Source organism: Seriola aureovittata, chromosome 20 (assembly GCF_021018895.1).
Source record: "Seriola aureovittata isolate HTS-2021-v1 ecotype China chromosome 20, ASM2101889v1, whole genome shotgun sequence".
NCBI classification, from domain to species: domain Eukaryota; kingdom Metazoa; phylum Chordata; class Actinopteri; order Carangiformes; family Carangidae; genus Seriola; species Seriola aureovittata.
In genome coordinates this window covers 13,268,587-13,294,660 of record NC_079383.1, presented here as the reverse complement: position 1 = coordinate 13,294,660, position 26,074 = coordinate 13,268,587, and the positions used below count along the sequence as shown (strand labels likewise).

Below are 26,074 nucleotides of genomic sequence, written 5' to 3'. Positions count from 1 at the left end.
CTTGAGTTTTCTCAGTTGAGCCTGGGCACTTTCAATGTTTACTTTTAATGAGTCAAAACATGTCCGTCTACGCTGCATTTGCTGACAGGTGAAAATTTACTGTAAAAGACGCTTTGCTCAAAATCCTATCCTTGAGATATGTTTAGTATGCATGAGTTGATGCCCTCATTTCAGTTTGCTTTCATCACATCAGATGTGGATGTCTTGGTGTCATATATTTTTCCCAGGGTTTAATCCCGTACAAGGAAACACTTCTTAAATTTTAGTTCTGGATTTCCTTCAAGTCTACTTCAGAATCCAGAGCTTAGGGCGCGCGCACTGTAGCTCCAACCAGTGATGTACGTGAGTTCCTGTTTTTCTGTTGCACTAACAACCAGAACCACTTGATCCCCAAACTTCCCACGGTGATAAAATATTCTTTTCATTGAGCCTGAAAGCTTTTTACAGGAAATCTTGATGGGATATTGCACCTCTTGCTCCCCCAAGCTGGGAAAGTGCAGAAACTTGTAACTTCAATTCTTACGTCCATTCTTCACATTCAACACAAGTTAGTCTTTCACAATAATGTGCTTCCCACATTGTAGGCCTATGTGGGAAGCACACAGTGCGAGGCTGAGAAGGTGACAAAGCTGGATCAGGATAATAAAATCTACAGCTGCAGCTGAAGAGCTCTCCATGTTTGAAAATGAAAATTGCATGCGACAGCCAAGAGGCTTTTTATAGAATGATGACACTGTGCAATTTAAAAAGGGTTGGATGTTATTAAAACTGCACTTCTATCCTGACGTTTGAAATCCCATAACAAATTTGTCTTGTAAACGCCCCATCACATTTCACAATGATCCATGTTTTCCATTTGTTTTAAATTGTTACAGAGATGTTTTGACTGGTAATATCACACTGAAAATCACCCTAGCTTAAACAGTCATTTCAAAATCCCTGTTATTTTTAAAATCATGAAGAGAGAAAAAAAACCAACCCCAAAAGTCCAATTGGGCATAGTTGTGGCCAAGTTACATCACATGGTGGTTTGGAATGAGTAGTTACTTTCTCCTTTGGTCCACGCAGACAACACCAGATCCCTTGTGGTCTGGAAGAGGAATGGATCTGTCAGCTAAAAAGATTAAAAGGATCAAACGTTGGTCATATGTAGGCACCTCATTCAGTCTGAAGAGATCATATGGTGAGAAAGCAGCTCAGGGAAGCTCCTTTTTTTTTTTTTTTAGAAAGCTATCCCTCCATATACAACTTGGCCCACACCTGGATGACCACTTGTGGGTGAAAAGACATCTCTAGCCCATCTGTACTTCCCCCTGTCTGCGATGATTTTGGAGATGATTACATGTAGGCGTAACTGGTGAATTGGAACCAGCATGGTATGTCTCTGATGAAAGCCACATTGCCTATGGCTTCAACTCAGCCCACTCCCTCCATTGTGAAAGGCTTTGCCTTTATTCTCTTTCTACGCCTCCTTGTTTTCCTTTTTGATTTTTTTTTTTTTTTTTTTAAGGCCAAGAGCTATTTCTGGGTCTCAAACTCCTCCCCTTTAAATGGTACAATCGTATTTGTGGCTTGGTTCCTGCGACAGTGTAATTCATCAATGGAACTGTCTGTGACAGCCTCCTTGCTTGCAGTTACCTTCCCATTTTAAACCGAAAAACAAAAAGAGTCAGAGTATTTGTCTTTTCTACATATGACGGACGAGAGTGTCAGCTGTTGTGATAGATGTTAATGAAAAGCCCTTCAGGAGTTCAATGAAAAGGTTAGACATCCTGTAAGAGACGCTCTTTGCCTTTGTCAGCTTCTGCTTTCTTTTCGACATCACTTGGGATATACCTTTTACTCACTTAAGCAGAATTGAATAAAGAAACTGCATGTACAGGTATACAGCATTTTGTACATAGTACTAGGAGACAAATTGATCAGTTAATATACTTTACTGATATTGTACAAAAGAAGATATTGTCTGGAATTTGATCGTCTTAATGACACATTTCTTTCTGCCAGAGTTAAATGAGAAGATCGCTACCACTCATGTCAGTGCGCTAAATATCAAGCTACAGTCAGCAGCCAGCTAGCATAGCCTAGCATAAAGACTGGAAACAGGAGGGAATGGCTAGTAGGCTACTGTAGCATGGCTTCATCCACAGGTAATAAAATCCACTTTCCTTCACCTCGTTTGTTTAGTCCGCGCAAAAATGAGTCTAAAAACAAGTTGCGGTTTTACAGTCACATTCAGCTGCAGACAGACGAGCTACGTAAGACTCACTAGGTAAGAACGCTTCTGTTTTTGTGCTAATTATACAAAACGAGATGTAACGTGTTATATAATGAGCTTTAGAGGTGCTAGCGAGCATGTTTTACCTGTTGGACGTAACAGGTCTGGATGTTTCCAGCCGTTAAGCTAGGCTAAATAAAACAGCTACTTGCTGAAGTTTCATATTTGGCAGACAGTATGTGAGTGGTATCAATATTCTCATCTAACTGTGTGTAAGGAAGTGACTATACACATCATATGAAATGTCAAATTAATGCTTTAAGTCTCCTTCCCCTAGTCTTAACTGAAAACTTGATTTCCAATTTTGTGTATTTCTCTATGACATTAAATATTCTTGACAGAATTTAAGAAAAAAATCTAAAAATAGAGCCATAAATTCTACGTATTCAGACTTTCATAGTCAAAAACTCAGCTAATCTGCTTCATCAGGAATGTCTTCATGTCATAATTGGATTCAAATATTGTTTATAACCCTGATGACAACACCATTTTCCAACTTTCCAAACCGGTGAGGGTAGAAGACATACACGCACATACAGAAATCTCTCATGTGAAATAACCTGCTCATAGTAGAAAGCTGGTTGACAAAATGGGGGTGCATGATTTGGTCAATTTCTTCCAGCTCCACATGTTGATTTCAATTGCTTGAAACTGTTTATTGCGTATGTGACCCTAATCTGCTTGAGGCCATGAGAACTCTAGCCAAAACTTTCAGGGTGTTTTTGCTCTCATGGTTAAGAGGTTGACAATTTGACATTGTTATAGACTTGTGTTTTCCCCCTGTGGTCTGTTGTGGAGAGAAAAAGACTTCAAGGATGAGTGGTTAAAGAGTGTTAGATGTTGGAGGTGGGGTGTTTTGGTCAGTTGTTTCTCTGAAAACTTTTCTAAATTCTCCTGTTGGCTTTTTCGCTGACACCCGGCCGCCTCCATCCATGGCCTGGAAGTGAATTCCACAGAATTCCAATGGTGCCGCTGGTCGTGTTTGTTTGGCTTTTGTGGGGAGACAGGACATTGAGGATGTAATCTGATAAGCTACTGTTACACTGCCTGTTATCCCTCTTCACTCCTCTCTCTCTCTTTCTTGCTTTTGTCTTCTCTCTCTCTCTCTCTCTCTCTCTCTCTCCCTCAATCTGTCTCTCTAGGAGTCCCTAAATTATGGAGAATTATCCCATTTAGCTCATTTGGGCCATCAGAAGATTGGATGCTGTTTGTTGATTCTGTGGTTGATTTGTTTCCTCTTCCCAGTTGTAAATGATGCGGCACAAAAAATGATTGTGCATTTTCCATCAAGAACTTCCCAAGATCCAATTAAACCTTTCACATTTGATAGTGTTACAATCTATTTCTAAAACAAATAAAGTTAAACTAGACAAGACACACCAACTAAAGCCTGCTGGTTGTTTTAACAAACACATTTGGCCCTCAACAGTAAATAAATCATTCATCTTTTACAAGATAGTGTTTGTTGCCGTAGTTGCATCAATTGCAAGTAAATGTTTGTTGTAACTTGTAAAGACTCTTTGGAATGAAGGCGATGGCCGACACTTTTTACCCATTACCCATTTTCAGATTATCAAGGGTAAATTCAGAGCTCTCTCCATTGATCACACACATTCTCCTTTTAAGGGGTGATGGGATTTCCTCATGGGATTGTATTTGTGTTATTCCTGTGCGAGGATGTTGTCTTCTTATTCCAGTGTTTGTGTGTCTCCCCAGTGAGTTTGTGTCTTGGCTGATGGAAATTGGTGAGACAGGCAACCCAGAGGAAGGGGTTCACCTGGGTCAAGCTCTGCTGGAGAACGGCATCATCCACCATGGTTAGCTCTCGCAAACACCCCCCCCCACCCCCCACCCCCCATTCAGACCAGCTTTATCATCCTTTGCTCCTCCATATCTAAAAATTTACCACAATCTAATATACTTTGTGCTGCATGGTGTAGAGCACGCCATTGCCTGACCTAACCACTAACCATATCCAATGACTGTTTCTCATTCAACATGCAGTTTCACAATACTTTCACTCCCTGGCTGGATCCTTCAATGTAGATGGAGCTGTCTTATTTATGTCTTAGCAGGTGTCCCATTTAAACAGTCCCTAGACACAGTGTTTAGGTAAGGGATTATAAATATTAATCTCTTCTTGCCGTAGTGTTTGTGTAATATTTGCTCACTGGCTGTCCTGTGGCTTTTGGTAACAAGTGCGTTTAGTGCATGAGGCTTAAGCTGGCTAAAGCCTGCATTCACACTAAATGGTGCGTACTGCTGTGCATGTATTTTTTTTTTTTTCCTCAAAAGAGTAGGGCCCCAAGCCAAGTTGTATCTTAAATCACTCGGGGGGGGTGCTTTATTGCTTCCTCACAGAGAAATGAGATTGGGCTTTAGAGCTGCTCCTGACAGAGAGGAATAACTCCGAGCCCCACTGAGCTCTCTCACAGTGCAGTAAGAATTCCCAATGTGAAAAACGATGGAATATCTTTTCATGAAAAAAACCTTTTAATGGAACCTGCACGGCTGCAGCCAAGAATACAGAGCCAGCTGCTATTGCTGTAGATAGGAGTGTCTTCGACAAAGTCCCCTAAAGCAAGAGGAGCAGGGAGCTCTGAGCAGCTCTGTTATCTGTGACCACTCAGTATGAGGTTTGAGTCTTCCTCGTGTCTGGAAACCTTGTTTCTCCGTGGCAGCCCTGCTTGACTTGAATATGTTTTTATAAACTTCTTACACTTTCAAATTTGAAGCAAGACGAATAATGCCCCTAAAGGCTCTGAGACTTTTTCATTTTGTTTCTTATTTCATTTGGGCGCATGTCCTTTTCAGAAACCTGCTCGTGTTTTGTATTGCATTTTTAGTCACAGACAAACACCAGTTCAAACCTGAGCCTGTGCTGTACCGCTTTCGCTACGACGACGGCACCTACCACCCCAGAAGTGACATGCACGATGTCATATCAAAGGTAGACCCTCGGAGACTCATTTAATCAAAATCGCAATTTTACACACCCGTCACTGAAATAACCCAAGTCCTCGCTCTTGTTTTTCTCAGGGTGTTCGACTCTTCTGCCGACTTCACAGCCTTTTCACCCCTGTCATCAGGTAAGCAGCCATTTTCTTTTCCACTCCATTGCAACCCAGCCAGGTGGGGCTCCGGTAGCTTAGTGTCTGGCTCTTGCTCCTAAAAATAACTCCACGCTGCCAGAGTGGAGGAGAGAAATATCATGATGAACTATGAGCTCATTGTTTTTAAAGAGAAACTGACTTGGAAGGAGTAGGCACAGATGGGGATGGAGTGGAGCAGGGCCCTGTGGGTGATCGAGCTTGGCAGGTTTTATCTGCCCGGTCTCAAAACACAGATGTGGTGAAGCAGATTGAGTGCATCAGATGTTTCAAGTAGTCTGGGTACTTGTGGGATACAGATAAATGGCTAACATTGTGACAAATCTCTCTTGGTGCTTCTTTAATAATGCATTGAATCAGGATGTATATATCAAATCTCATTCTCGACCTTGGACATAGTTAAAGTTGTATTAGTAAATGATCCTAACTCAAGGTCCACTTATTGTTCATCCCTCCCCAGCCGCATCCCCAAATTCATTCTCGACCATCTGTACAGCATGACTTGTCCTTTCACAAGATTTTTTTTGGTGCTTTCAACCCATCGCATAGTCTTCATCAGCATTAAAGTTTATTCTTGACTATCTAACTAGTTCTTTGACAAAACAATTCCCCTTAAAGGTACTCTTACTAGCTTTTTCTGGAGCTTTTGGCTCTTCTCATGGTCCTTATCAGCACTGTGGCTGACCTTGAATTTAAACCAGCATGGATGAGAAGTCCCAAAAATGATATGGATGAAATTTAAACACCTACTGAGCTTGAGCTTGTATGTCCATAGATCAATCATTATGAAAACTAAGCAAACAATTATCTGATGAAGACTTTAAGTGGTTGTAAATTGTGATTGGTTTGTCAAAGCAAGTGAACCATTTTTTGTACTTTCTGCTCTTTCTAAATTCAAACATTGCATTTTATTGGGGCCATTCACTTAAAATACATTGGTCTTATATATTTCACTGAATGTGACTGGCAGCACATTGATCCCGTGCCATGAAAGGCCTGACACAGAGTCGAGCTGTCGGAGGCAAACTTTAATTCCAATTCTTCAACCAGCAACATGATGCAAAACAGCAGTTTTGACATGTGAAAATCAGTTTTGGTTTGGTTTCAAGCTTTCATGGCTGAAATTGGTGTGCGTCTGCTGTGCAACTATCTGATGTTAAGATATACACTTGGAATGACAAAAGGATATTTGTAGCAAGGCAATCCCAAAGTATCCTAAAGTCAGTAATTAGTGTAAACATGTGAAAGCAGAAACATCAAACATGCCCATTAAATAGTCTCTTAAACTCAAATGTAAAACAGGTGGGGGTTTTTTATTTATTTTTTTTATTTTTTCCAGAGCAATTTTGGCACATGTAATGAAACATCTCTTTGTCTGACAGAGTTAGAAGTGGAGCAATCTCATTTTATTAGAGTAATTTGATGCATGCTTTGGTTTTCGGTGGTGTTGTTCTAAATTCCATTTGAATAGTGTTTGAGGTGGAGGCTGCTAATGTGTTTTACCGCAAAGCACCGCATTAAGGTTGCCTGTTTATGCTGGATTTCAAATGCCCTGAAGAAAAGCTTTAATTTCACACCAATAAAACTGTGCCATAGCTGGAAGGGGCACGCTGATCCTGAATGTATTCCAGTATAGAAGCTTCTCTGTATTTGTGTTTGATCCAACTACCAAAAAAAGGCCTAAAGGGTGAGGATGTGAGTGTGTGTCAGCATTCAGTCTGCTGGTGCCTGTGTGGAAGCCAAACCTCTTGACGTAAAAACTCTTGGTCGTGTTAGCACTAGAGTTGTGTGTGTGTCGCTAAGGCAAGCAGATCTGTGCAGTGCGTTCTCACTGAGATCCCGGTACAATGCATCACAGGGCCTGGGAATGCCAGAGTTTAATTGGAGCAATCAGCCCCTGCCTAATTAGGTGGAATTTCCTGGCAGAGCGAGAGACATGACGCAAAAGAGGGAGCGTACGCTACGCAGCCACTGCACCCCCACGCAGCTTCTGTTCCCCCATTCACATCCCTGTTTTCCTCACAAGACAGCTGTGAGTCCTTCAAACAGGGTGATCTGATTGTGCAGTTTGAATTGTGCACTGTAGGCTCACACTATCCACACACAGCTGCACACTTTAAATATGTAATGAGAAGAATTTTTCAGTGCGTGGAGAGGCTGCAAACCCACAAATTACAGCGAAGGTCACTCATAAATGATCTTCATGCAGAATGGAAAAGCTGGCATTTCAGTTCAGCGTCTGAGAAATATTGATCAGTTTTCTTCATTATGCTGATGAGTCCCCAGGAAACTCAATATTTATGGATATATGTGTAAGATTTTCAAAGTAACTAATGATATGCTGAAGTGTACTTGAGTAGTTCATCAGGACTGAAAGCAGTTGATTAAATCTCGAAACTTTCATCATCCTCTGTATAATATATTCCAAAAAATGCTTTGAAAATACGACATTTTCCTTCATCATCCATTTACCCGTCTCAAAATGTCAAGGGAAACTTTCTTCTTTGGACAGAAAGTTAAAAACCAGCTCTCTGACCTTTTCCTCTGTTACTCGTCAAGCTGCTGTTTCCTCATGCTGGACATATGGCTGCCCAATGGCCCACTGTTTACCCCCTATTTTTCACTCTGACAGCCTCACTGTGCACCAGCCGCTGTAGCCCCAATCTCCCTGGCTCTAGTTTACCGTTCAAGGGAACAACAGGATGCCTCTTGCTTCTTCCGGTTGATTGGTTTTATGCATGGCACGCCAGGGTAACGTGCCTCACCGGCTGATATCAGCACTACAGTCCCCAACAGAGACCCACACAGCCTGTCAAATGCAGTTACGCAACAGAGTCCTCCATTGTGGAGGAAACAGGGCAGCGTTTGACCTCTCACGCTTCACATTCTGAATAGCTCTAGACAGCTGAGATTGGACTTTAACTTGGCCCACATGTCATGTTTGACTTGTCTGAACTCTGTGTGTGCAGGACAGGCGTGTGTGTGCGCGGTTGTATCTGTGTGAGTGTTTGCATGTGGTGGAAGTGGCAGAGCGGTGGAAGTCGTGGTGGTTCTGGACTTTCCCGGCCCACAGCTCAGCCCCTGCGCGTTCCCCGGGGAGGCCCCTGTGTTCATGGGAAAGTCACGGCTCTATTTCAGACGGCATTCTCGCTGTCTGGCGAAGTGCGGCTGTGTGAGTAACACTGAGAACAGCAACACCAGACTGACATGGGGCAGCCCAGGGCCAAACACTGCTGGGGTCGTTACCAGCCTTGCTTGGAGGAATGCTGTTTTGCTGTCACCAACTGTCAGAAACTCACTTAGATTTATGGTGCAACTGCCAGTGCTTAAAGAGTGACCACGCCTTGCTGACAGTGGAAATTATTAGTCCTCTTTTAGGCATTGTGTTTATATAGACCAAGCAATTACTGCTCTACATGTTCACCGTCTGGGTTTATTATGAATCACACAGTTGAATAGTAGCATGACACAATCCGAGTGTAAAGGAGCTAAAGCAGTTTTGCTGTCGCTAAATAGCCAACGTTAGCATAGTGACCTGGTATTGAAAAGTGACGATACAGGACAAGCGGACCAGAGCTAGCCGGTTAGCATGCAAACTTCAGTAGAAGAAAAGAAGTGACAGAAACGGAAGTAAAACAGTAGGGTTGCTTTACAGCGCCAGAGACACCTCTTGGCGAGTAAAAGAATGATGTTTGATGCTGAACTTGCAATGTTTGTTCTAGACAGGAAAGTAAACAGCTGTTAATGCTAACGTTGGTGATGTAGCAATAGCAAAACTTATAAAAGGCTCCTTTTTAAAGGTAGAACATAGTTTTCCTAATCCTTCTCATGTTTTCTACTCTGCTTCCCATCCAGGGATAAGGACTACCATTTGAGGACCTACAAATCAGTGGTGATGGCCAACAAACTGATAGACTGGCTTATTGCACAGGTAAGCCCTAAAACTCCTTCATCCATTGAGGCATTCATCAGCTTCATCCAGCGTTGTTTATAAAAAATTTTTGCCCAAATAGATGTTTCCAAGGAAACTGTAATTCAAAAAGTTCCAAAACTAGCTTTGCACATTTTTCTAAAGAAATACATTACTTGAAAATCATCAGTTCAGTTCTTAAATATATAAGTTTTTCATATGTTTGCTATATTATATATCAATACTAGATTGTGATAATCAGTAATATTGTGATTTTGATTTCATTCACACATATTTTTCTAAATCACCCACATTGGTTTCTGAGCCTATTGAAAACACATTTGCTGCCCTACAGCAAGACAGAGGGGTTGAGAAAAGGTGGGAGTGAAAGATGCAAGTGGCTATTGTCATAACAGCGGGGTTGGTGCAGATGTGCTACAGAGGAAAGAAAGTGAGACAACAAAGCGTTTCTGGCCGTCAGACTTGAGGCTCAGCGGAGCAAAAGGAAACGAAGAGAGAAAAGCAGAATTGATTTGACAGCTAAGCTTTATTGACTTTGACAGGAAGCTTTGAGGTTGACAGATTGATAGTCCTGTCCAGGATGACAACAAAGAAATGAAACGTATACGGCGACCACCGCAGAATCAATGGCAGACATCACATCTTTGTGTGCATGTAAATGTGTGTATGTGTGTGCATGCGCGTGTGTGTGTGTGTGTGTGCGTGCGTGCGTGTGCGTGTGCGTGTGTGTGTGTGTGTGTGTGTGTGTGTGTGTGTGTGTGTGTGTGTGTGGTAGTCCACATGAATGTTTCCGACCCAGACAAGCAGGAGAGCTCTTACTCCTTCAGCGAGACTTCAAGAGCTGTCACACTTTGCTGTGCAGACATGATTTTGGCTGTGTTTAAGATGGAGTGTGGAGGAGAGTGGAGTGGCTCTGTTGGCCTCAGGGCTTTTGGATGCAGGAACAAAGGGGGGTGTGAGTGTGACATTTTGCCTGTTCTCTAAACACACAATGTTCTTTGTTTTGTTTGTCTTTCTACTTCATTTTCTCCCATCGTCTTTTGCTTATTTTTTTCCCTTTACTTGTTTACTCCATCCACTCTTTGTTTCATCTGTCTCCATTCTCCTCTGTGTCCGCTCCCTCTCTCTTTTCTCTGTGTCTTTTGGTGCAGGGGGACTGCCGAACGAGGGAGGAAGCATTGATCCTGGGGGTGGAGCTGTGCGACAATGGCTTCATGCATCACGGTACAGCGCTTTTCACTGCTGAGGATTTCAGCAGACCAAAAAAAGTTCTGATCATGCTGTGCACAAACCGTGGAATCCTCTCCATCACTGACTAAATGAGAGTCGAATGCTTTGGAGAAACCACGCAGAGGGCGCCTGGCATTTAGCATCCTGTTTTAGAACACCACCACTCTTGTTCTCTTTCCATTTCTACTTATAATCCCTTTGACACGCTACAGGAATAGAACTTTTTCCAATCCAGTAATGAATTTGTATGTGTGCATGTGTGTGCGCGCGAGCGAGCATGTGTGTGCGTGCGTGCGTGTGTGTGTGTGTGTGTGTGTGTGTGTGTGTGTGTGTGTGCGTGCGTGCGTGTGTGTGCGGTTAGGGCAATGGCTGTATTCATGCATACTATCATTAACTTCATGCATACTTGTGCGGATATGACTTAACTGACCGAGTGCAGGGTAGATGCATGGTTTGCTTTAGCTGTGAGAACTTGGCATATAATGCATGGGTGTTTGCAAGTTTAAGTGCAAAACTGTCAGTAGCCATGGTTACAGTTTGTTTATGAGAGTCAGACTTGTTTTTAACTCCGCGCTCCCCTCGTGCCAAAGTCCACATCATACACGCTACAGTATGAGTCACAGCGTGCCTCCTCGTACCCCCATGACGTAACCATTCAAACTACCCACAGTTCAACCCTCACACTACAAATTACCAGCACATCTATAGAACATAACAGTCCCAGCCATCAAACTTCCTTTTGCTTCCACAGCCTACAGGGTAATTTTGCCATTCGTGCCAGTAAGTTATTTGGCCTGACGATGTAGCTATTAAAACTATTGGCGCTAGATCTGATCTTGAGGGGAATGAAATGAGGGAATGTTAGAAGGAAACGTTTTTCCCCTCAGGGCTATTTTTCGTTTCAAAATTAAAGTCTTGGTGAAGGCGTTATGTTGCTGTGGAGACCGGGTTCACTCAAAAGTGATATTTTACCATAAAAGTGGGGTCTCCCTCTCTCTCACGGTGTTTTTTTTTGTGTGCATGTGCTTGGGCATGTCACATCATTACTGCCACGATTAGACATCTTTAAACCTCTCAACTTACTGCAAACTGCTTTATTTCTACATTATCTACCTCTGCACAGCACCAGACACTGATATTGGAAGTGTTAACAGTTTGCACATATTCTTCCTTTGCCCAAAAATAGAAGAGCAACAGTAAAAGAGTCAAGTTTTCAATGAACGAACAGTAGACAGCCTGGGTCATTGAAGTAGAACAGTCGTCTTAAAGGACCCTTAATGATACTGAATGTTTTAGTCCAATTGCTGCAAATCACATACTGTACCATACTGGTTTGCAAACCATGTTTCTGTATTTTAGAAATTTTAATGCATTTTCCACTCTACTAAGCATACCCTGGTTTCTATGAATATCTATTTACCAATTTGTCAAGTCTGCAGAATTTTTTTCAGAGTTACATAATAGTTTTGAGGTAATGCAGTGCATGTATTTTAAATCTGCTCTCAAACTGCATTGCCATGAGAAAGATAACATAACCTTCACAAAAGTAAACTTGATATTGCGCTGTTATGGATTGCAGAAATGTCATTGTCATTGTCTCATTGATTTTCATACTGTCTGGAAATGAATGGAATGGTACAGAAACTAAATTCAAAAATATAAGACAGTATATAACAGTATAGCATGCATTTGAAAATTGGCAGCAAACGTGCACGTGATCTGTTGTTCCTATTCAGTCGTTTGTCTGTTTATTTACATTCATGACTTTGTTGTCACCGCCCTCAGTGTTGGAAAAGAGTGAATTCAAAGATGAGCCCTTGCTGTTTCGTTTCTTTGCTGACGAGGAGATGGAGGGCTCCAACACCAAACACAAACCCATGAAGCACGACCTGAAAATAGTGGAGAATGTCATCTCCAAGTCTCTCCTGGTGAGTCCTCACTCGCAGTACTCCTTGGTGGCTTATTGATTCATTAGCCCTCAGTCTGTCTAATATGCTATGACTTTGCTATATTGTCCGCGCAACTCCAAAGGAATCCAAAGGCACACTAAATCATTTTCGAAACACATGGCTGCGAGGAAGGAAAAGTCATAACACTGCAAAAGTCCATTTTATACCTCAGTAAGCACTCTTTTCAGAGGAGTGAGCAAATACTACCGTAGCTGCTATCTCTGTGTGCCAGTATCTGCGCCTGGTGTATGTGTTTGTGCTCTGTGAGAATGGTCTCGGTCGGCTGGTCACGGATTTTTCTGATGGGAGACGTGTCATTTTTTCCAGATAAGGCCCAGCGATGGAGGCTATGGCTTCACCCTGGAAGAGAGGAACAGAGTCCCCATCATCAAATCGGTGGAGAAGGGCTCCCCAGCTGAGGTGAAAACACACATCCACACACATATTCACATGGATCCATACACTATATATGAAAAGCCCCAGTATTAAAGTATGTGAAAACCACTCTTACTCTTTGAGGAATTAATATGGCTTGACTGTAACACTCTTCCAGGTATTCCTGAACTAGTATTAGTTTCCAGTTGCACCAGAGAGTGGCACAGAGAAAGCACATAGTTGGTGCTGGAGAGTTGGCGAAGTGACTATAGACAAAAGTTTAATTTTGTAAAGTAAAGTTTTTGCTAGATGTGCATCCAATAGTCTCTTTTTGTTCATGTTAAAAGAAGAAAGTTCTATTTATTTTGCTTGCAAGGCACAGCAGCAGCAGGATGAAATTGGGTGCAACACTACAAAAGTCAATTGCAAAAAAACTGCTTGTGTCACCAAAGTTGAACTGCATGTTAAAGCATCTTGCATGTTTCCTTTGTCTCAAGCAAATCCATTGAGCGCAGCAATTTTATTGCGTTGATTGATTTCCAAAATGAAAATGTTATTAACTCTGCCGGAACCAAGTCCTCACTAAATGGATTTACATATTGTACAGTGAATAGTAAATCCATGTAATCTCCGCTGTAACATGGTAGGGCTCAGGCTCCACGGGTGGTTTTGGCTTCATGGTGGTTCAGTGTATCCTCTTTGTAATTCAGCATCATTCTGCTGTATTCGATTTTGTTTCCCTGCAAATAATTCTGCAAAGCTGCGATGCCTTCACGGCAGACGAACGCCAGTCAGCAGAGGCCTCTGTTGTTAAAATGCGGTTCGATCATCAGTCATGAATAATAAAAAAAACCTCCTCACTGTTTGCTCCGAAAGCTAAACCTGCTCCATAGTGATGGACGCTGATGCCAACATTAGGAGCATTTTCCTGCAGAAGTAGAGCGCATTAAAGGGACGCCACGTTTTTTGAGGTCTCCTTTGGTGTTCAGCTTTGATCTGCTAGATGAAAATGGGACGGAGGAGTTTGAAGGCAAATGTGATCACTCTGAGCGCATGACCCATAATTCCCTCCAGCCCTCATCTAGCACTTGGAAGGTCTGGATCGCATAGAGACTCGCATTGTGTGCGTTAGCTTTTAAATATTCAATATGAAATCCACAACAGGATCCAGCTGCACACTCGTAGCTGTTGTTTTCAATGACTGGGAGTGTGTACGCTCTTCTGTGTCATATATTGAAATCCTTGGGGGATATTGGTTTTCTTCTACAAGTTGAAGCTCTAAAACGGCATACACCAAGCATTCTGTTTTATGTTAAAACCTAACCTTGACAATACTGTTTCTATAATCCTACTATTCTCTACTACATGTTATTGTAAGATGGCTGGCCTGGAGGTGGGAAAGAAGTTGTTTGCCATAAATGGAGACCTGGTGTTCCTCAGGCCTTTCCCTGAAATAGAAGCTCTCCTCAGGCAATGTTTCAACAGCAAGGGACCCCTCAGGGTGCTGGTCAGCACCAAGCCAAGAGAGTAAGTGTATTCGCAGGTACTGTCAAACGTTTTATAATCGGCTGCATTCATCAGCGTGATGCATTGCCTTTCCTCTCGTCTTGTGTGCAGGACGGTAAAGATCCCAGACTCGGCTGATGGGCTAGGGTTCCAGATCCGAGGCTTTGGTCCATCTGTGGTCCATGCTGTTGGGAGAGGTAAGAGATCGCCGTCTCCACCGCTTGAGCTGTCTGGCTTCATCAGCTAAAATCTTCACATCACCTCTCTGTTATTGTGGCACAGCTGGCGGGCAGCTGCCACACCAGTCTGTGGGGGTGTGCGTGACTTGGCCACAGGAGGCCAACCCCCCCCCCGCTCTTCATGTGGCTCAGCTGGTTGGTTAATGGTTCTCCCAGAACTGTGAATTAACTGGTTATCAGTCATTTTCCACATCACAATGATTGCCATGTACCTGCTCACAGTTCAATTCCTCTGTGTGATGGAGAAGCGGTCTGCAAATTTTTTTCTGGATCCAAATTCATCAGAGCCCCTCTTTCCCTCCTGTTACCTAACACAGCATGTTTAGTAGCACTGCTATCAGGGGCTGGCACAAGATATGGTACAATCAGAAAACAATCCATGGCCTTATCTGGCTGTTCTCAGGGGAATTGAAACTTGTTTTTCTCCCTTAAGCAATCTAAGTGGGATAGCAGGGTAGAATTGCGCTGGATATGTGCCTTCATGTGTGCAAGTGAGCTTGTGTGTGTCTGTGCATGTGTTAGCTTCATGGTGTGGTTGCCTGGGAACCTGTGTGTCTAAGTAGATGCTCTGCCACCCCCCTCCCCCACCCCCCCCGGGACGGAGCTGATGATGTAGGAGTTGTCTAATCCCTTGGGTTGTCATAACACCTGCTGTCCCCTGGTGTCTGGGGTCAACAGGAGCAGGTAAAGCCAATTAGAGACAGAGGAACTGAGAGTAGGAAGAGGTAAGACAGAGGTATGAAGCAGTTGAACAGATAACTTCATCATCAAATGAAATCCAGGCGACTGTTCGCTGTATTGTCATCGTTTTATATTGGCACTTTTTTCGGTCAGTCTACCACTTTGATTGCCCTGAAATTTTATCCTGACATTCATGGTGCCCAGAGGTTGAACCCTAAAGACTTTGGGATCCCCTGACTTTTCATCTAATGCCACCACGAGTGGTGTAGTTTTGCGTAAAATGTCTCCAAGACTATTTGATAGAATTGTCACGAAATTTAGTTCATCATCAGTGGTAATCATCAATGTTACCATTCTAATACTATAGTAGCATTTAGCTCAAGGACAGCTTCATAGAGCTTCTACCTCTGCTGTAGACTTGTTCCATATTTAGCAGTAATAACTATACCTCTATTTTTGTATTTAATATAAAAACATGCTGTTTCTGTAAATATGTAATTAAATATAAAAGTATTTTCAACTAAGATATGAAGTGGATAAAGCTGTTATGTTATATCAGCCTGTAATAGGAAATCAAAAATAGAGATACACAAAGAGTTAGAGTTCTGTATCTTTGTGTTCCACAGCAGTAGAGCCAATATGATGGCTCTACTGCTGTGGAACGTGTGTTTGTCTGTAGCCTGTTTTTCTGTTCTAGTACTGTGGACCTGTCTGTTGGTATATTCTTTCTAACTCTTCTTTCTAACTCTAATGACTCAGCTGCAGAGAAACTGCAGCTGAGTCATTGTATTCTTACAATACTTGGGTCAGTGGAATACAGATTCTTTATATTGCAAAGTAAGGTATTCATGGTTTAAGGCACTATGAAAACAAATGGTAGGAATATTTAGTCTGCCATGTACTTCCTTCAGATAGCTGTAAACCATGAGATTCTCTTAGGGTTTGAATCACGGCCCTCAGAGAGGCCCTCGTCTACCTCAGATAAACAACTTCCCTCCTCTTAAGCTCGCCCTCACACTCCTGAGCTGCCAAAACAGGAAACAAAGTTGTAAATACAAAGAAGAGGGGAGAAAAAAAGAGAGGAATGTTGTTCATTCCAATTTTGTGTACAGGATGTGGAAGATGCATCAGTTTTTTTTTTTTTTGTTGTGGGGGGGGGGGGGGGGGGGGTGCTGGTGTTTGTTTCAGTGCACCTGCATGATAATGTGCAGTGGTTGTTGCCCTTGACGCCCCTCCTTTCTCTTCTGCTCGTCTCCGTCTCACGCCAGGCACGGTTGCAGCCATCGCTGGCCTCCACCCAGGCCAGTGCATCATCAAGGTGAATGGCATCAACGTAAGCAAGGAGAGCCATGCCAGCGTCATTGCTCATGTCACCGCATGCAGGAAGTACCGCCGACCCACACAGGTGAGACAGGAGGAGAGGGCAGGAAAGGCAAATGGGGATAAACTGGTTTAACTCATCTTATCCACTTTTAACGGTGACATACTGTACATTTTTACAGCAAAATCTACTGTGCGTCATTATGAGCAGTGTTAGAAACTAGAATTGGAATAAATGAAGATACAGTTCCCTAAGAAAAGAGGAATTGATTTTTCCAATTATGTTTGATCTAGTTCATTATCATGGTTTTTGGGCTTATAAAGATTACTTACTGGAGGTCACCCTTTCATTTCCCATGACCTTACTGGTAGAAAGTTAAGATAATTTGAATTATACGCTACTTGATCTGAGAGTTATGCAATGAAACTAGAAGGGGGAGAAGTGTGGGAGATCATAAAAGAGCAAAAGAAACAAAAAAGCAAGGACTAGTTGACCGTGAGAAAAAAATTGCAGACAGACCTCCTAGCTCCCGTTTACCTTCATATCTCTCTCCCTCTCTGACTCCATCTTTCCTTGTCTTGGGTCATTACACAGAAATAATAGTAGTTTTGGCTCCTCCAGTGCTGACCCCTGGCTCACAGTGGTGGGCCTGCTGTGGGAGACTGGCAGGCTGGAGCAAGAGGTGGGAAAGGATCTGGGGGTGGCTGGGACTCAGGGTGGGTGAAAGTGCTGGAGGGAGAGAGGGAGGGAGGAGAAAGATGAAGGAACAAGGGAACATGCCGGCCAGAGTAGTTGACAAAAGACAAGTGTAAGCGGAGAGATCAAGCTCAGTCCACCTGTTAAAGGTGGGAAAACTGTTTCAAAAATAGAAACCCAAGGGTGTGAGTTAGCGCGGTGTGTCGCTATAATTGAGCCCCTTTGGGACTTCAGGCTTAATGAAGCACTACAGGGTTCCAACACTACTGGAGAGCTGGTTTATATCAATTATGGACATGGAGGAACCACCCTCTTTTCTCTCTCTCTCTCTCTCTCTCTCTCTCTCTCTCTCTCTCTCTCTCTCTCTCTCTCTCTCTCTCTCTCTCTCTCTCTCTCTCTCTCTCTCTCTCTCTCTCTGTGTCTCTCTCTCTCTCTCTCTCTGTCTCTCTCTCTCTCTCTGTCTGCGTGTGTGTGTGTATGCGCGGTTCTACACTAGAAGACCACAGACCAGTAGGCAGGCACAGCATGTAGCCTTGGCAGAAAACCCACTGTGGGTTTGGGTGTGGAGAGGCGAGAACAGACACAGACAGATATACACACACACACACACACACACACACACACACACACACACACACACACACACACACACACACACACACATATAGGCTTGTGCAGCACGCTAGAGTGAGTTGATGAGATTGGCATGGATTTGCTTTTGTGGTCTCACCAAGCACCATGTTTCCATATGTTTGTGAAGGCTTTACACTGTATGCTCTGCCAACCCTACTGTGACACTGGACACCATATCTGAGCAGAATCAGCTAAACATGCTACATCAAACCCAAACCTCAGCTTGTCTGTACATACACACACACACACAGACACACATAGACACACATGCATACCACAGTTCTGTGTGTTTTATTTTTTTCTAATCTCCCATCTTTCTAGTAATAGAAATGCTACCTTTTCACCACGAGAATGCATGGATACGAATAATGCTACAATTTGTGTTGACAGTTGTGTGGGTGTGTGACTGTAATGGTTGCAATTGATTTAACGTGACTGAAAACACATTCGCAGTTCAATACAAGTTCAGTGTATAAATATAAAAAACATATCATTTGATGTTTGAGTTAAAAAAAAACTTTTATGATGCAAAAACATTCTCAATCAACTTGTAAATACAATAAAATCTTTTATTGTTTTCCTATGCAGCAAGACACTATAAAATGGGTGTACAACAACAGTGAGAGCGCCCAGGAGGACAACCAGAAAACAAACCAGAAACCCACCACAGAGGAGAACGGAGACGGCTTTGAGTGCAAAGTCGAAGGTGACCGCACTCACACATGCACATTCACGAGTAACGACATGGGAATTGCTCATCTGGGAAAATAAATTCTGCTCAAGGTGTCTGTGGACATAACACAGGCTTGTTCACGAGCCCGTCGCCTGCTCCAGTTAACAAGTCAGACACAGCTCCAAACAGGCTCATCTGGAGTGCGTTAGTCTGAGAACAGCCGCCTCCTCTGGCTCATCAAGTGTTAATTCCCCCCTGCGATTTATGGATCCCAATGAGAAAGTAAAACAGGAAAGCTATTCCCTTCATAGCAAACAGCTCCGGAGCAGGATTTATTGCCATATTAAGTCATTGTGTTAACATAGGGCCGGTTAACTTAATGCTCTTGGAATTGCTCATCATTTGTGGGGAGATGGAAGAAAGCCATGAGCAGAGGGTCTTTCCTTCAAATGAACTGCAGATTTGGTGGTCTCAGACCTCCTACACTGCCACAGAGTGCGATGATGATGAGAACACTTCCAACGCTGTAACCGCGCATTTTGTGGTGAAGATGGGGATTATTTGTGTTTATCACAGAACATAATCACCGGATAAATTTCGTGATTTGTGCATCTGTCCCGCCATGTTTGCGTGTTAACAGAAATCTGTTTCGCCGCCGTCTCTTTGCTCTTCTCTGTCTCTACAATCTCAGAGGTGATGGACAAATTCAACACTATAGCCATCATTGATGGGAAGAAGGACCATGTGAGTCTGACGGTAGACAACGTCCACCTGGAGTACGGGGTGGTGTATGAATATGACAGCACAGCTGGTATCAAGTGCCATGTGCTGGAAAAGATGGTTGAACCCAAGGGATTCTTCAGCCTCACTGCGAAGGTATTCTGTCCAAAACTTAAGCGGGATAAATTCTGGACATTTGGACTTGACTTTAGGCTGATTGGTCGGATGAACTGGTCAGATGTTGGTTTAATTATGTGGGATTCAAACTTTTTTTAAAACAGCGATGCTATCTGTTTGGTCCAACCAACTGGGCTCCAGATGAACTTGATGTGGTCGTTTGATTACTTTTTAATTGAATTGGTAATTTTCACAATAAAAGCACAGAACATTTGCACATTGACACACTTGTGCCTAAATTTGATGTGCTGTGTTACCTAGGGGCCCTGTGTCAAAATCTAGTTTTAAATCTAGTGGAATGTCCTGTTCAAGTAATGACAATTACTTTTATCAGAATTTATGAAGCAAATGTTGTTTAGGCCAATCCCAGGTGGCTGTGGTTAAAAGAAAGGGAGGGAGGGAGAGAGAGAGACAAAGGGAATGTTTTATTACCTTTCAGGTGATTTATATTGCTGTTGGTGTTCATCACCTCAGAGCTGCACCTTACTTGATGAGGGAGAACAATAATAAACAAACCATGACAATGCTTCTGTCTCTCACCAGGATACAGGGGAGCAGTAGATGCTGATTGCATGGAAGTGAAATCTCACTAGGATTTGTAATCATTGCGATTCTTACTGATAATTCGAAAGAACTTTGTCATATTATTTTTCCTCAGATTTAAAAGGATGCTTAAATTGCACGTTTAATTTTATCTTTGAGTTCTTCAGTACAGATATAGCCAACAGCTCTCCTGCTGTGTAGATTGAGGGGGTTGATGCTAGTTAAAACTGACAGCTGTATTTTCGTCATATTAGTTCCCAGCTGTGTTAAGTGCATGCTTTTTACATCCCGGCGGTGATGTTCACAGAACGATCATTATTGATTTAAGACGTACAGAGGGAAGAAGATTCACTCAGACATAGATGCGCACATGCTGGGGTGGAAAATCAAAAGCAGTTTGCAGCAGTCTTACTGCCAAATTTCACGATGAACAACATCTCTGTCCTTTATTGTGAATTAGCAGAGATAGTAAGTTGGGTTCACGTCTTAAACTGATGTAGATTTACAGTCCTTGTTTTCTAAAGTCTTTAAAAGCACCAAGCAAAATGAAACCAAGTGATATGCACAAAAATAAAACTTCTGTCCCGACTGCGACTGTAAGTAGTTTCCCATTCCTTCAAAGTGAAAGCAATTGCAGTATTATTATAAACATCTGCCCCAGCCGTCCATATTGTCCTCGGAGATCTGTGTGATGTTGAATTTTAATATCGCCAGCGCTGTCGGGGTGCGCAGGTTTTCTTGTGCTTCAGTCTCTTCCTGCTGTTGCATTTCCTCCACTGCTTTTCTCTCCCCTCCACTGGGCAACTCATTAATACGGCTCAGAGATTTGTGTCTGTCTTCCTGCTCATAGCTAATCTCTGATCTGGAAAGTCAGAGTCTACATACATATGTACAGCATATGTATCACAATCTGGGTTCATCTCCGTGGACGGATTTATGAATAGCACATGGAAATTTCAGACATCTGAGTGTAACTGCTCATGAAATTCTGTAGAGAAATCATCCCACCAGCCAAATTCTATTTTCCAATGAAAAAAGAGCTTGGTCATTCATTTACAACCCATTAGTGGCTCAAAGAGGGATTTTAGAGGCATTGGCATATGAGTTAGTCATCAATTGTGTTTGTTTGCCCTGTCTCTGGCCAGATCCTGGAGGCGCTGGCGCGTAATGATGACACACTGGTGCAGATGTGTGGCAGGTTGAGTTCCAGCTGTGACGTGATCCCAGAGGAGCTGCAGGTGCGCTTCAGTGCCATGTGCAGTGACAGGGTGGAGCACATTAATCGGCGCATCACCAACTACAGGAAGGTAACTATCCTGAGCTGCTCTGCTGACAGTTGAAGAGACCTTTCATTAGTCACTCTCCTTCAGATGATATTTCTCTCCACCATGAACTGCATAAGTATATTTTCACACAGCTTCAAATTGACTCTGTCTTCTGCAATTCTCTGTAGACTGACAATAATAGAAACAGGATGCCGCTGGCGTAGGAATACCACTTTTTTATATAATTTTCACTGTGGTTCTCCTGCTGAGTCAATCCAGCTTAGATGCACTGCGACAGGACTTGCATGCTGACCTCCACTGCACACTGGCTGTGGTTGAAAAGAATCTCCTACATGTAGGGACCTGGGAAAGTGGAGAAAACACACCGAAAAGGCATAGATGTGCTTGATGGCGTGCTGACATCAACATGTCAAAGTGCATCAATCCGACAGCACACTGCAAACAAGTTGAACCCGACGCACAGTTTGGTCTTAAAAAATGTAATTGGTTCTCATTGAGAACCACATGTGAAGAAGCAATATTTACCCAAGAGGTCTGTCACTCACTTGCAAACTTATCACTGACTGAAAGTCTGCGATATGTAGTACTATCTAGTGCTTTGTTTGTAATTAGGTTACAACCAGAGTATTTTCATCACTTTTCATTCACATCTGCAAGCATGTGTCTATAGGCAAAACATCCTAATGCGTGCAAGTGTGCGTGAGAGGGAGGGGGGAAAAGATCTGACTCAACATTAGCATGGGCCTTGGATTAATTACCAGTCACTTATAAATAGCCATGCTAAGCCACAGCCAGGACTTTTGTTGTGTAAGATCCCCTCCTGCACTGGAGCATTCCTTCTCAGACCCCTAGAGAGTAAAGAGGTGGTGGTGGTTGGGCGGTTTGAAAGAGAGAGAATGAGAGAAGGAGCAAGAAATGTAGACAATGGGAGAATGAAAGACGGAATAAAGAGGCACAGTAAGACCGAGCAGAAAGTGATAAAAGGAGAGATGTGAACTTGGGGCCTGGAAATGAGGGTCTACAAACCTCTAGGGCCAGAGGAGATGTGAAGAGATGTTTCATCAAGAGAGAAGGTCACCTCCCGGCCGATCTGGACCCATATCAGCTTTGGAGCCGCGGCTCCATACTCCAACTATTTGAGATAACTGAGGAGAGATGTTTGGTTTAAGTCCCTCAGTTAACATATAAATTCTGTTATGCTTATGTAGCTGCCCAAGTTGCTAGAAACTGATCCAACGGTTTATAGCATCTGCTGTGTAACATCCAAGACAGGATACAGGCCCTGTGACGGAGGGTTCAAGGAAAGTGCAACCAAATGTTGCAAAGAACTGAAATGTGTAAAATGTGCTGTATCAGCTCTATTGGATCCAAACACTCCTCCAGGCTCCCTGCTGTGTATTGTGTTTTGTGTGGAGATGTGGAGATGCTATCTCGTAGCACATTAAGGAAGTTTACCTTCACAGCGGGGTTGGAAGGAGTTACGTTATGGTCCTTCCTATAGCATTAAGCCGCCCTGGAGGATATTTTCAGTCACTCAACAGCGTCTACAGGATGCATGTGATGTTAACTGAAAGGATCTTTATTTTATTTGAAGTAACGCCATTTTTAGTCTGAAGTGTGTTTGATATTAGTCACAGTTCCTCTGGAACAAATTCTAAAACATGACCACATTTTCTGAAGGTTGCTGAAGTTACAAATCATATCACAAATAGTAGAATAAAACGTGTTTTCATCATATTATCTTAAAACATGATGATATGAGCTGCTATGCATCATGTTTAATTCAACTCGTATCCATTTCAATGATAAATGGTTGTGGTGGGGTCTGGAGTTCTTCACGTGTGAGCAATGACGATGCTATGTGTCTGTCTTGGATCTTTGATTTGGGTTTAATATTTGAGCTGCCACACAAAAAAGGGGGGATTTAGAAAATATACACTAATGGATATTTATGTTTTTCTTTCAGTGCCAGCTGTCGCATATGTAAAACAAAACAGGAGACTGAGTTGACTGATAGCCTGCTCTGTATTTCACATGGAGCCTATTATTTTTTTTGCCTGCTATATAATGCTTAGATTCATCCCGTATCCCCCGCCTTTGATTACTATTGATTATAAACCTACCAGCCAGTAGTATCATAGGATGGCATTCCCTGCAGCCAGTGGAACTGTAGTGCAATATCTCTATCCATGCTTCATGCACATCGTCATTTCACTTTTTCTGACCACATTAAAGTAGCTGTTTGTAAGTTTTGCTATGGCTACATAGCCAGCGTTAGCATTAACAGCTGTTTATTTACCAGCCTAGAAGAGATGTTGTGAGTTCAGCATCAAACTTCATTCCTGTATTCATTCATTTATTTATTTATTTATTCCTTCATTCCAACAGCTGTCTGCAGCAGTGGAAAGCAATGCCAGTGTTAACTCATGTCTCTATCACGGCTTTTCTCCTACTGAAGTCAGCATGCTAACCAGCTAGCCCCAACCAGTCTTGTCATTTTACGATAACGACTCACTCAGGCGTATTATAACCTCTTGTCTTGTAAACGCAACTATGGCCGAAGCTCTTGTCATCACCACCACCTGCTCCCGGAATAAACCATGTTCAGCAGCAGAGAAACTGTCAACATTTTATCTCTCAACCATCATCATCTCTGTCTTTTGTATCAGTTTGCTAGGGTGCTGAAGAACAGAGCGTGGCCTACCTTTAAGCAGGCCAAGGCCAAGGTGTCCCCCCTCCACAGCAGCGACTTCTGCCCCACAAACTGTCATATTAACGTGATGGAGGTCTCCTACCCCAAAACCACCACCTCTCTGGGTAGTGCCTTTGGTGTGCAGCTGGACAACAGGAAGAACACACTGGAGAAGGGAGGACGCAGCAGTGCTGAGCAGGGTGAGTTAGGAGGAGAGGGGGTGCATGATAAGCACCTGCCCAGCGGAGTCATTTGACATATTCATCTCAAGCCGCTTTAAATTCCACACTTTTTTATCAGTGTGTTTTTTTTTTTGTTTGTTTTTTTTTTTCCTGACATGTTTGTGTTGCCTCAGGTAAGCTGAACCCCATGGTTAACGTCCAGCACGCCATCACCACTATGGCCGCACCATCGGGTCACAGCTTGGGCAGGACTGAGGGACACGGCCTTCGCTTCCTGCTCAGAGAGGACGACCTGCTCACCCTGGACGCTTACCAGAAACTCCTCTACAAACTCACCACTGTCGTCAAGGAGATGGAGACGCACGGCGCCCATATTCATGAGTGAGTGGCTACGTGTACATACAAGTCAAACTACCAACAACAGAAACGCACACACACACACACACACAAAAAAACCCAAAAAACACATGCTTTCTTGTTTCTCATTTGCAAAACTCCCTGCAAATCATTCCCATGTGAGAATGGTGTTGTGTTTCATTAAATGGAGTTTGAGATTCATCTATTCTAACATATTCCCCACAAATTGCAAAACAAAGGGTGAAATTGATATTTTTGAAACACTTCAAATCACTTTTTGTTTATGATGGTAAGAGATACCCTGCCACCGATTCTGTTTGACATAATTTGAAATGTCCTGTGAAAACCAGATTGCCTCATATAACAAGCTGTAACTTTAGCCGCCTGCGTGGCCAGTGTGCCGCATCTGGCACTTGGTGGGTATACATTTTGGTCATTAATCCAGCACCTGTGTGTGTGTGTGTGTGTGTGTGTGTGTGAGAGTATGAAGTAGAGAGAAACAGAAGGAAGAGGAAAAACGGAAACATCCAGTCGTTTCTGTGGTTTTCTCTACAATATGTCTGCACGGTTTGTTCACAAAAGCGTGCTCACGCCTCATTTGTATACAGTTGTATCCATTTGTGTGTGTGTGTGTGTGTGTGTGTGTTAGATCAGTGTTTCCTGCCTGGCCACTCTGTGTTCAGCATGGTTGGTGGGGTTCATTGTCTGGAGGCGCACGAGGCTACGGAAAGGAAATGGGAAACACTACACCATTCCTGCATCCCCCATCCCCAAACAGGAAATACAGTCTCAGTGAAGTAGAGGGTGTGTCACTAGGGCCAGGTGCCCTCTGGAAATGCCATTCACTAACAATAGACAAACGATGCATTCATGTGCAGTAGACAGAAACATACCCGCACACAGCAACCTGTAAAGTGATGATAGCACCTCCTTCTAAGTGAGACATCTTGGAAAAACAAACTTCACTCTTCCAGTTTTCCCCTGCAGTAGTTGGTAATAGTTGGTGGACAGCTGACTGATTACAGTGGCTGTTTGTGTTAGGAATCTTTAGATGATCATGTGATTGATTTAGTCATTAGAAGCCTCCTCTGCTGTGGCAGCACAATTGGGAGAATGACATTAAAAGTCCCTAGATAGGGGCGTCGTGTAGCGTAGTGGTTTAAGCAGGCGCCCCATGTGTAGAGGCTACAGTCCTCGCTGCAGTCGGCCCCGGTTCGAATCCCGCATCGGACGGCCTTTCACTGCATGTCATTCCCCCTCTCTCTGCCTCCCCGTTTCCTGTCACTCTCCACTGTGCTGTCCATTAAAGGCATAAAAGCCCAAAAAAATATACTTAAAAAAAAAAAAAAAAAAAAAAAAAGTCCCTAGATGGAGCCGAGCTGTCACCTGACCGCGGTAATAATGAGTCGAGTCCACAGCAAGGCGCTTAATGACTTAGTCTGGGCAAATTTTTGCCTTGCTCCTGCCAATTAGCGTAGCTGCATCCAAGCACGTT

General features: G+C 43.1%; 1 protein-coding gene across 1 annotated transcript in view; it reads left to right on the top strand.

The window, feature by feature from the left end:
- The window catches only part of prex2 (phosphatidylinositol-3,4,5-trisphosphate-dependent Rac exchange factor 2), a 97,692-nt gene that overhangs the window by 29,900 nt on the left and 41,718 nt on the right, over window positions 1–26,074 (top strand). Inside the window, exons 11-25 of the mRNA XM_056364122.1 lie at window positions 3,995–4,095; window positions 5,125–5,228; window positions 5,318–5,367; window positions 9,244–9,319; window positions 10,471–10,543; window positions 12,335–12,477; window positions 12,826–12,918; window positions 14,252–14,400; window positions 14,491–14,576; window positions 16,568–16,704; window positions 18,538–18,655; window positions 19,314–19,498; window positions 21,208–21,369; window positions 24,018–24,240; window positions 24,396–24,603. Coding sequence (XP_056220097.1) covers window positions 3,995–4,095; window positions 5,125–5,228; window positions 5,318–5,367; window positions 9,244–9,319; window positions 10,471–10,543; window positions 12,335–12,477; window positions 12,826–12,918; window positions 14,252–14,400; window positions 14,491–14,576; window positions 16,568–16,704; window positions 18,538–18,655; window positions 19,314–19,498; window positions 21,208–21,369; window positions 24,018–24,240; window positions 24,396–24,603 — 1,908 coding nt within the window. The remainder of the gene's footprint in view (window positions 1–3,994; window positions 4,096–5,124; window positions 5,229–5,317; window positions 5,368–9,243; window positions 9,320–10,470; window positions 10,544–12,334; window positions 12,478–12,825; window positions 12,919–14,251; window positions 14,401–14,490; window positions 14,577–16,567; window positions 16,705–18,537; window positions 18,656–19,313; window positions 19,499–21,207; window positions 21,370–24,017; window positions 24,241–24,395; window positions 24,604–26,074) is intronic.